This window comes from Myzus persicae, unplaced genomic scaffold (genome assembly GCF_001856785.1).
Source record: "Myzus persicae strain clone G006 unplaced genomic scaffold, MPER_G0061.0, whole genome shotgun sequence".
NCBI classification, from domain to species: domain Eukaryota; kingdom Metazoa; phylum Arthropoda; class Insecta; order Hemiptera; family Aphididae; genus Myzus; species Myzus persicae.
The window spans coordinates 46,435-57,910 of NW_019104052.1; the positions used below are offsets into that span (position 1 = coordinate 46,435).

Consider the following 11,476-nt stretch of genomic DNA (forward strand, 5'->3'; position numbering starts at 1 on the left):
TGTATGTCCACTGGCATTTTTACATCCCAAACATGGCGGACGACGAGCTTCAGCTACAGTTGCCTACCTACTTATTTTGCATTCGTGTTTTATTCAGATTTCCTAATCTACAGTGTAGCACAGAAATCCGTGCAATTTACAACGGCGTCTGCGCGAAAATCGCGGTGTGTTATCGTAGTCATTACGTTCCGTCGGCCTCGGATGATGACGTCACCGCGGCAAGACTTTCGGCACAAAACGAGGCTAGCTGCGGCGACCGAGTGCCCGACCCGGGACGGAGCGGTAGGCACGCAACGTCCGCGGTGTAACTTTTTTCGACAACGCGGAGTGCTGCTAATAAACTGAATAAACTAATAAATAATAACGATAATACGTCCGACCACCGTCATTCGTGACTAGTGTCTCGTAATATGTACCTGCCTAGTGCCTAGTGCCTGCCTACCTACTTAGTCCCAACAACAACAGTACCATATTACCGTCAATATATAGAGCATCGTGCACGCACTATTCGTATTATTATATAAATAAATAATGACGATTTCCCGGACGAGACGCACTCCTCGTGGCTCGTCGATATCGCTGTTACAAGTTTTGTAACAATAACAATAATAATCTCGTAAAGTGCGTCGAGCATGACGTCAACGCGGAGGAGAAAAACAAAATTGCTAATCGAAAGAAATCTACCAAGAAGAATAAGGTGCGGGCATATCGGGTGTAGGCCGGCAGTGCGAGCGCGCAAATGCCGCACGTCAATTCAATTCCCCTCGGTGACGCGAGTCCTCTGCGGCGGATTCGGTAAGGGAATACCGCGTGGTAAAAATGCGCCGCGCCGCCGGCAAATGGGAATAATAGTCGATCGATACGACGGTACGGGAATCGCGCGGGGCACCAGGCCACCGGCCACTGCAGAAGTGCAGAGAAAACGCGAAAACAAAATAACCCGTTGACATGATACGGGACGAACCACGAGCGGCCCGGCCAGCTGCTCCTCGGACGGTGGTGCGGAGGTCGAGGGGGCTCGTTGAGCGGGTAGCGGTCGTCGGCGCAGCGGCGGCGGATCCTTTATAGTATTACTACTACTACTATTATTATTATTATTATTATTATTATTATTATTGTTACACCGTCATCTCGCGCGGTGTCTGGCGCGCGAGTGATCGCACGCACTCACTGGCGCGCCGCCGACCCGCCCACCGACCGCGACCGCGACTGCCGCCGCCGACTGTCGCGCGCTCTCCCGTCGTGCGATTGCGAGTGCGGCGAACGCGAGCGCTTAGGAGTTCGGAGAGTGTGTCGTGTACTATTATTATTATTATTATTATTATTATTATTATTATTGTGCTGCACTGCATCGCTCGCGCTCTCACACAATAGCGGACGATGTGAGGGCAAGAAAGACGGGGAAAAAAAAAATACAAACGAAAAGCAATTTTTTCGTTCAAATTTTTTTTTCCCTCCACTTCCCGTCGCCGCCGCCACCGCTCGTTTAGTGTGCGTGTGCGTGTGTGTGTGTACGTGCGTGTGCTTGTGGAAAACTGCCGCCGCCGCGCTTTCGTCTGGGGGGCCCCTATCGCACAAGGAAACGCGACGACCGACGACAGCTACAGCACAACACACTACCCCGACGGAGCCACCGATCCTCATCTCTACAGGCAACCGTGGCACAGCGAGGACGTGCCTGTCGATCATCTGCCCGACCATACACATCCACTGTCGTGTCGATCCGATCTGGTCTTCCCCTCATCACCTTCACCTCATCTGGACCACTACACCGCCTGCCAGCCGGACGTCCGGTCCGTCAATCAGCTAACTCCTTGCCACAGCAGTCACCGTCGTGTCCACCGTCTGCAGTCCGGTCTATCATCTTGAAATGCCACTGTTATCAGACTGCCACCGCATTCTTTGCGGTGCACTGCCAAAGCTGGCTTCATCGCTCTAATATACACCGTCGTTTTCGGTGAGTGTTCTTCAGATGTATGGTCGTACAGGCCAACTTATAATATATTATATCTCCACCTAGTTCCGTCAGTGCATTTGCAATCCTAATTTATGTACGTTGTAATCAGTTCACTGATTTGCCTATATTATGTTAGCTTTTAAGCACAACTTTTGATTAAGTCTCAGTCATACTTTTTCCGTCAACCTGAACAATATTTAATCTTATTTATTTGTGGTGGTTATAAAACTATTTGTTTCAAATGCAGAGAACATTGTTAAATTCTATTAGGTACTTAATTTTTTTTTTTTTAATATTTATCAAAATTTGATTTTTGAGTTCATGGTCACCTAAGTTTATTTTGATAATACTTACTACCTAATAAAGTAATAACTAAATTGCTTACATTTTATAAAAATGTATATCCTAAATGAGTTTAATATTTATAGTTATATATTTTTCAATAATAATACAATTGCCTAGTTTAGTAAGGTTAAGCTAAATAAGAAATAATTTGTTTCACTTCAGTAATGTTTTATTTGTATAATATATTAACTATTAAGCAAAAAAAACTGAAGTATGAACTAAATACATTTTTTAGGATGTTGTTTATAAAGTTGACCAGATAGAATTATTTGTTAAAAGTAAAAATATCTAGGTAGGTATTAGGTACTTTTTTTTTTTAATTGCTTAATAAATATATTTAAGTGTGTAGGTACCGATGCTTATCAGTCTGTAAAGTCGATATTACATAAATATACTAAATTTTTTCTATTTGTTTTCAATTATTCGTAGTTTTGTTTACTAAATAATAATAATTTATTAAAATTTTTCCCAATAAATTATACCTACTGAGGTATTATTATTTGTCAATAAACCTCATGTTAGATAGGTAGTCTGTAGATGTACATAACATTACTATCATACTTGGTAACTTTTACATCATTATTTTTTTGTTAATTATCTTATTTCAGTACCTACCTATTTCAATTTCAATTTGTGATATTTATATAGGTGTTTAATTATACATTTGAATTTGTGAAAATTAGAGATAAGAATTTGTTATCATGTATTCTGGGTTCAAGAGTATTAACTACCAATTCATATATAAGTATATAACCCTATGTAGGTATTGATTCTGATCAATTATTATCAGTGTGGATTGTAGATATTTTATGAGTTATTTGGACCTGAATATTGTATATCAATTAATCAATACAGTACTTACCTAAGTTATTTATGTCACGTATACACTCTAGTATAAAATATGTAAGTAGTATATTAAAAGTATCAGAATACATTTTCCTTTAAATACTTTTTGTTAACATTTCACTGTTTAATAGGTATGTATGAGTGTATGCCAAAAATATTGTATTAATGAAATGTAGGAATAAATACCTTTTTTTAAACAATCTGAACCATAGGTACCTATTACCAATATTTCATAATTAGTAAGTATGCATACATCTACCAAAATTTTTTAAATTACATTTTTATTAAAAAAATTAAACCTCCATAATAGGCTATTATTTATATAAAAGTCATATTTGTCAATAAAAATAATATAAAAAGTTATGTGGAATTTTTTTGTTGGAAATACCTATAAGATGTTTTTTAGTTAAATACATGGGCTTAAATATTAAATAATGATATATAATGAACTTTTTGATAGGTACTACCTATTACCTATTGATTAAGTATAAACCTTCACTATATCTTCACTACCTAACTGAACTTTATAAAATATGATTTTTTGATATTCAGCAAATGCAAAATTGTGTACCTATGATTTTATTATAGAACATAAATAATTGTTGTGATGGATTTATATTCATTAATTAGTAATTACTTAATATTTTATTTATGTGTACCTATACAATTTAAAAATATATTTAGCTATTTTATAAATATCATATAAATAAGATGAATAAACATTTTTATAATTTCTATTTGTATATTTTTATCTATAATTTCCAGGTGCAGTAAGATTTTATCTTATTTTCAACAACATACTTGTAAAAACCAAATCATTTGCCTATAATATGGCTATGGTAACATTCATGAATCATGAACTTTTTGTTTATGTATAATACAAAAATTAACTAACAATGGATAGTAGAAGATCTTGGAAGGGGCAACTGTCACTGAAGGAGTCTGAACATCGTCGGTATTCAGATTCAGAAGAACACAAGAGTAAAACATCAGTATCAAATAATTCAGGTAAGAATTAAGATGGTATTAAAATAATATTGGAATTTTAAATGAAGTACATTTTATCACAACTTGTTATATGAAATGTTATTTTCTAAGTTTTATTTTTTCTATCAATATCAAATATTTGTATTGAACCTGAAGAGATTATTACTTAGGCATTTAGTTTACCTTTCACCCAATTTTAATGAAATCAAATGGTTACAAATAGTATTGAAAACTAATTACAATTTTTACAAAGTCTCTGTAAATAAAAATATATTATTTTATCAATAGATTATCTATATAATTTAAGCATATTATATACAATGCATATAAGAATACATATTATAATAATAATTATTTTAATGTTAGAAATATAGAAATCTGAATAGATAATACATAGGTACAATTATTTTTAAATAAATTGGTTAATTGCTCAAATCATTAAAAAAAATTGTAGAACTTTACCAATTATAATATAGGTATGGATCATTTGTAATACATGTGCCTACCAATAAATGTAAAATCCAAATAAAATCAAGAATTCCAAAATCAAATAACGATGTGTGATTAATTTCTTTCAAAGTGGGATGCAGTAATTGAAACGAGTTAGTTGAGTAAGCTATAGATACCAGCAGGATAGGATTTTAAATTTTTAACCTATGTTTGGCATATCCAAAAACTGATTTATAATATGTTTTTTTGTTTTTATAATTTTGTCTTTGTTTTTTTTTTAAATATAACCTTTGTGAGTACAATGTTTCTAGTTTTAAATTATATAGTATTCAGTTTATCAAGAAAGACCTGTAAATAACAGCATTATTTACTGAACAAAATACTGTTTTTTTAAAAATAAAAATAAAACATGTAAGAATTGACTGAAGTTGGTTTATAATTTATTAGACCTTAAGAGTTTCAAATAACATAAATTGTAATAAATTTCAACTGTATTCACATAAACTTAAAACCACATCAATTTTAAGTTAATGGTATACAGATTATTTTGATTGAAATTAAAACTTCAAGTGTTATTTTGACCAGTTTTTGTATTTTGTATAAAATATGTATACTTTGATGTATACTTGTATAAAAGATATTTTCCTTGGAAAAAATATACCACTGGACAATCAATCTTATCATATTCAACAAATTTCTTTTCAATTCTTTTCATAGTATCTTATTTGATAATATCTATATTAAGTTCATTCATTTGACTGCTTTATTTGAACTATAATATACAATTTAGGAATTTTTGTGATTATTAGATTACAAGAATGGTAGCTAGTAGTTACTGACCATAATATACACTTCTATTGCTTTCAACCAAAATTTTAAATAAAATCTATGTTTATTTATTTATTTGAATCTTTTGTATTGTCACTAGTATTCCATTATACCATCAGTTGTAAAATATAGGTGTAACCAATCTGAAATTTCAAATGTTCACATTTTAAATGAATACATACAAAAAATCAAGGTAACATTACAGAAAAAAGAAAGGTTTTAGTGATTGTAATCATGATAAAGTCATTATTGGGAAAGGTACTATTGATAATAGTTATTCACAATCGTTGTTTCATTGTCTCAGGGTCGTATCGATTCCAGGGTAACAGGAAATTTGTAAGGGATCTTCTAAAAGAGGCTTTAGAGATAAGTATTCTTGATAAGGGTGTTATAAATATTCAACATAGCTTTAAATAAAATACTAATTAATTTTTATAGTAAAATAGAATAAAGTATTAGGTACAATTTTTGAATCAGTATGGTAAATTAAAATTCTTAAAAAAAATTGATTAGGTACCTAATTTATACTAAAAAATGTTCAATTTCTTTAAATATAAAAGTTTTTGATGGATTAAATAATTGGTTTTTGATAGTCCTATGTATAATATAAATGTATTCTAGTTTAGGTGTTCATATACTTTATGTACTATTTACTTTTCTTTACAACAAAGTTATTATTCTAATATTTAAAAATAAACCACATTTTATTTAAATATATGATATTATTTAATATTACATTTGAAAATAGTAGGAGTAATATTATAGTTTTATGTAATCAGTTTGCCTATTATTTTGTTATGTTAAATTTGAATGACCTTCTGTAGATACTATTATATTTTTATTTAATTACATGTCATTATTATTATAATATTTTTGATTCCTAGTCTCATGTGCTTATATTACAATGTAGCTTGAGTAATGAGTTTAAAGATTTTGTAGTCTTATGGAACAATGCCAATTTGATTCTGATGTCCCTTATTTAAAAATTGTATAAAATGTCATGTGGGTAGTAGTAACTAGTGACTTTTGGTAAAAAATATTATAAATATTTTAACCACTCAAATTAATTTAAAGCCATTTTAGTACATAGCATTACATTAACATATTTTTAAACTTTAAATAAGCAACTATATTATGTTATGTTTTAAAATACAATAAAATAAGGACCGTATATTAAACAGAATATAAAGTGCTAGTGTGAATTAATCTCTATCTAAAATGACCTTGATCCAAAAACAATATTAATATAACAAAAGTAGTTTAAAAACTTATAACATTTTGAAAAATTTGTGAAAGATAATTACATTAAATTTAATATTGTTACTACAATTTGTTAAATTATAAAAATATATTTTATGAAATAAAAATTAAATTTGTAATTCTTCAATTTTGTTGTATTATGTTTACAGTTTACTATATTTATTTAATTTTATCAGTTGCTTTGACGTGTAAATTATTTTATATCATTATTATTATCCATTACCTACCTATACAAATTAAAAACTAATGGTTCCAATGTACCTATTCTAAACAATTTTAAATGTGTAAGTACTATGAATATAAAAACTATTTTTGATTTTATTTATTATATAATTGATGTTTACAAATTTAACCATCATCAAATCAACATAATTTGATTTAATTTAATTTCCATTCAAAACATTTTTAAGGAAATTATGTAGCATGAGTATTGACTGTTTTATAGATTTTAATAAATTATTTTATCAAGAATAATTTACAATTTAACAACATATTAAAACATAAATATAATTCTCATTTGATAGATTAAGGGCACATCTTACAGATACTGACTTGATGTTTAACAATTTTTTACCTTGTATAGCATTACATTTTGTGTGAAGTTTTTTAATTTTAGAATAATTATGTAAATATTTGGCACTGTACCAAAGATAAAATCCTAAAAAATATCATCTTAATTCATATTGTGTTACTTTTACCAACAAATATTGGTTATTATTTTTAGATATTTAGGTATAAATCAATGAATATTTTCATGATCCTTGATTTCTTAAAAATGTTTTATCCAAAGTCATTAGCACCAGAATTATATTAATAATTGTAGTTTAGTTTGTTGACTTCTAATATTAAAATCTATATTTAACCTTTGCTAATAATTATCAGTTCTTAACCTATTTGAATCTTACCCGATTCACAGATTTAGTCTTATTATTTTTTATATGTTGTATATTCTTTTGATTAAACTTTACTGTTTATGAAAAATATGTGCATCATATGTTATCGATTTGTTATCAATAAACCTAATTATTATTTAATAATGAATTACTTTCTATAGTGATATTTTAATCTTTGATTTTATATTCATTATCCATATATACTTCAATTAAATTATTAATTGAGTCAGCTGTCGATAAGACTGTATTTACTATATTTTATTATTTAGTTTATTATGTAATGATTTTAAATATTCAGTCACAATTTATTTTAATAAACGATCAAATTTATGTAAGTGTTTATAAATGCCCATCTAAACTTCTAAAATCCATAGTTAAATTATTAATATTATATGAGGTAATAAATTAGGTTCCTATACAGTTTATGCATTTTCGTATTAAAATCAGATTTATGTTTAGATTCATATCAAAGCCTCAAAGTTTTACTGTCATTGGTACTGCCACTTTAATGTTTTATCAATTTAATACAGAAAGATTTTTCCTTAAAATATGGGTTTCATAATTTTTGAAAGCTTTAAATATTAACACAGACAATTAGTATTAATTATACTATAGTTTTCCTTTTTTAAATTACATATTAGACTCAGTTTTTTTGAACACTAAGAGTTGTATATTATTGTCCTTATACATACATTTGCAAAATGTTAATTTATCAAATGTTTTGTTACTGGGTCTTGTTATTATGTGTATTATAAACATTTCGGTTAACTTTTAGTACCTATTAATTGGATTGAGTATTAAATGTTTATGATACATTTGTACATATGTATTAATTACTATTATTATCAGTTATAAATGCATTATTTTTAATAGTGTTGTTAAAATATAATTATGTAAAGGTAACCTATGTGACTGACACATCTTATCTATGTTATTCTAATATCAATTAAGATAAATCAATATATTTAAAAATATCCAAATTAATAACATAGCAATAATTTAGGGTGGCTCGGCTTGGTGTTTTGGCCGCTGCCAGTCGCGGAATGCGACTGAGAGAAAGTAACGGCCACAGTTACTAGTTCCCGGGTGGGTGACCACCCGGGTTCATAGTAGTTAAAAACCTTGCCACACATGTACGTGTTTGCTCCCTACTGTAACAATCGTAAAAAAAAACTACCAACCAACCTTACTTCTACAACAGCTAATAGCCTTAGTCGCCGGGATTAAGTTCAATAAAAAAAAAAAATTATTTAGGTTTAGTTTGCACCAGTTGTTTGCTAAATAAGAGTATCAATGTATTTAAACAGTGTTTAAAAACAGAATTCAGAGTTGTTACATTTTTTAACCAGAAAATTATCTTTAGTTATTTAAACTTAAACCAGAATAAATAGTAGGTATAGTCTGGATCATAATAAATTGATAATTCTATATTGTTGAAATATTTATACTGAAGGTATAACAATTAATAAGGTCAATAATTTATTTGTTGTTGTATATTAAAACATATTTTAAGTAAAACCTCATCTATACATTTTATAAATGTCATCACAAGATAATACAATTTTATAAGTTATAACAATTAATAATTAAATGACATATGATTGGTTCATTACATTTTGGTGAACTTACTTGATTTTTATGCAACAAATGTAGCCCTAAATATAGTGAACACAATGTAAACTCATATTTTAGGATATTTGATTATGTTTTACTATCTGAATTGCTATTTAAAAATATTCTGCAAAACAAATATTGTTGTTTACATTTTCATAAAATGAAAAGTAAGGTTTTAGTAGATTGTAGATTGATGTACAGTGTAAGTCTTAGTTTCAAAAACTTTTATCTCTTGATTTATGGATGGAAGATACTGAGTTTAATTTAAGTTTATTGCTTTAGTTATTTCATTGTTCATTAGATTTTAATTTTGTTTAACACATTATTACTACTCCAGAACATTTTTACTTATTTAAGATGAATATTTTTTTACTTAAAAATAAACTATTTTTAATTCTTTATTTCCTATATTTTCAATTAATTAATTTCATTTTTTTTGTTTTTTTTTTTAATTTTTAAAATTTTAATATGTTATTTGTCTATAATTAAAAAACTTCAATTTTTTTTTCATAAAATCACACATGTGAATAATATGTATGTTGTTTATTCAATACTACAATATCAAATTGACTTCACACTGAGGTACCTATACACATTTTAAGACTATATTTTTATATTTTGTTATTCTGGTTTACTTATATAAAATATGTAAAAAAAATACAGTAATGAATGATTAAAAATTATATTTATTGATCAATTGATTCAAAAATACTTAAAATATAAAATTGAATACTTAACTATTAGCTATAGTCTATATCCTGTATTATAAAGTGTATACAATGCTGTATATTTTCTGTTCATTTAAAATATCACATTTAAATTTTAAGTCTTAACTATGATGGGTATGATTACTATTATAACTACAAATTATTCTTATTTGTTCTAATATCGTATACAATAGTTTGAAAAGTATTTTTTTTTACAATCAATAAAACTATAAGCAGGTATACTGTCCCATTGATAAAGTTTCATAAGGCTGATTTTAGAAAAATTTGATAATTTATTTATATTAAAGATACGTGTTTTGTACACAGTATCCACTCCTATGTATATTTTTGTAGTTTCAAATTAGTCGTATCATAATGTTATTACCAATTTTACTTCTAATTTTGTAGTAACTTTAAAGGAAATTTACTATTTTCATTGCTATAAGTATGTTATTTTATAATTTGTTCAGAATTTCTGAAAATTAAATCAACACTAATAAAAAACATTTATATAGTTCTCTAAGTGTTTCGATATTTATAAATTATAAATATACATTAATGCCAAGTAAAATGAAACAAAAATCAATGGCATTCATAAAATATTGGCACATGATCTATTTTCTTGGGATTTTGGCAGATTTAATACTAATATTCAGAAAATTTGAGGTCATATGTCACTGTTGGCATTCATTCTTTTTAGATTTTAGCTATTGCACATAATATTTGTCTTTCATCTTTCAAATATCTGCAATATAAATATTATACTAAACAAATTATATGATATTGTTTTAAATATGACATTAAATAAATTTAGAAATTGTCAGGACCGTATGACTTTTTAAATCATATAGTAGACCATAAAATATATGTTTAGTTTCATCTTTTAGTACAGGAAAAAGATATTAACCAAGTTATTGATTTTTTTTTCAAATTGTAACATGTCTTTCTATTCTATAAAGTTTATATTATATATAATATTTAGGTATTATATTACCCATTGTGCCTGTTAGGTTAGAATGTTGTTCCTTTCGATTTTCTTTGCTTTTGTTGGTTTGATAAAAACATTAAAGCTTAAAATTAAGGAAACAAATGTCAGAAAACACTGATGTATACTGGATATTTGCCTAATATTGTCTAATGTAGGGATTCTCAAACTTTTATAAACACCGTACCCCATTTTACCAATTATCTTTTTTGGGTACCCTACTTAGTTAGTAAATTAAAATGTATATAAACAATTAAAAAACTTGCACATATTTTTATTTCATCAAAAACCAACTTTCAAAGAAATTAGTGAGAAGGTGAGCTTGTTTCTGTTGGCACAGTTGATCAATATTGGGTTCTAATTTAGTTAAATACAATCTTAAATCATTTTCAACATTTAATTTGTGTCTATATTATTTACTTTTAACATAAGTTAAACTTGATAAACTTTTTTCCCGGCAATAATGCAAGGTTTTATTTCTGCTCATAGACGCACATGACACTGTGTCTATATATTATAGACAGACTCGTCCTTATACCTTTTAAAAAATTTTGAGTAGGCCCCAAGGGGTATGCATACCACAGTTTGAGAACCACTGGTCTAA

General features: G+C 28.2%; 1 protein-coding gene across 5 annotated transcripts in view; it reads left to right on the forward strand.

The window, feature by feature from the left end:
• The first annotated feature begins 1,351 nt into the window (after positions 1-1,351).
• LOC111038101 (microtubule-associated serine/threonine-protein kinase 3) overlaps positions 1,352-11,476 on the forward strand; it is a 29,290-nt gene continuing 19,165 nt past the window's right edge. For 2 of the 5 annotated variants that reach the window (XM_022321041.1, XM_022321037.1), the window contains exons 1-2: positions 1,352-1,957; positions 3,914-4,156. In XM_022321041.1, coding sequence (XP_022176733.1) covers positions 4,045-4,156 — 112 coding nt within the window. In that variant the 5' untranslated portion in view covers positions 1,352-1,957; positions 3,914-4,044. Of the gene's footprint in view, positions 1,958-3,098; positions 3,206-3,913; positions 4,157-11,476 lie in introns of those variants that run through there. The other 3 variants (XM_022321040.1, XM_022321038.1, XM_022321039.1) reach the window with 3 other exon arrangements.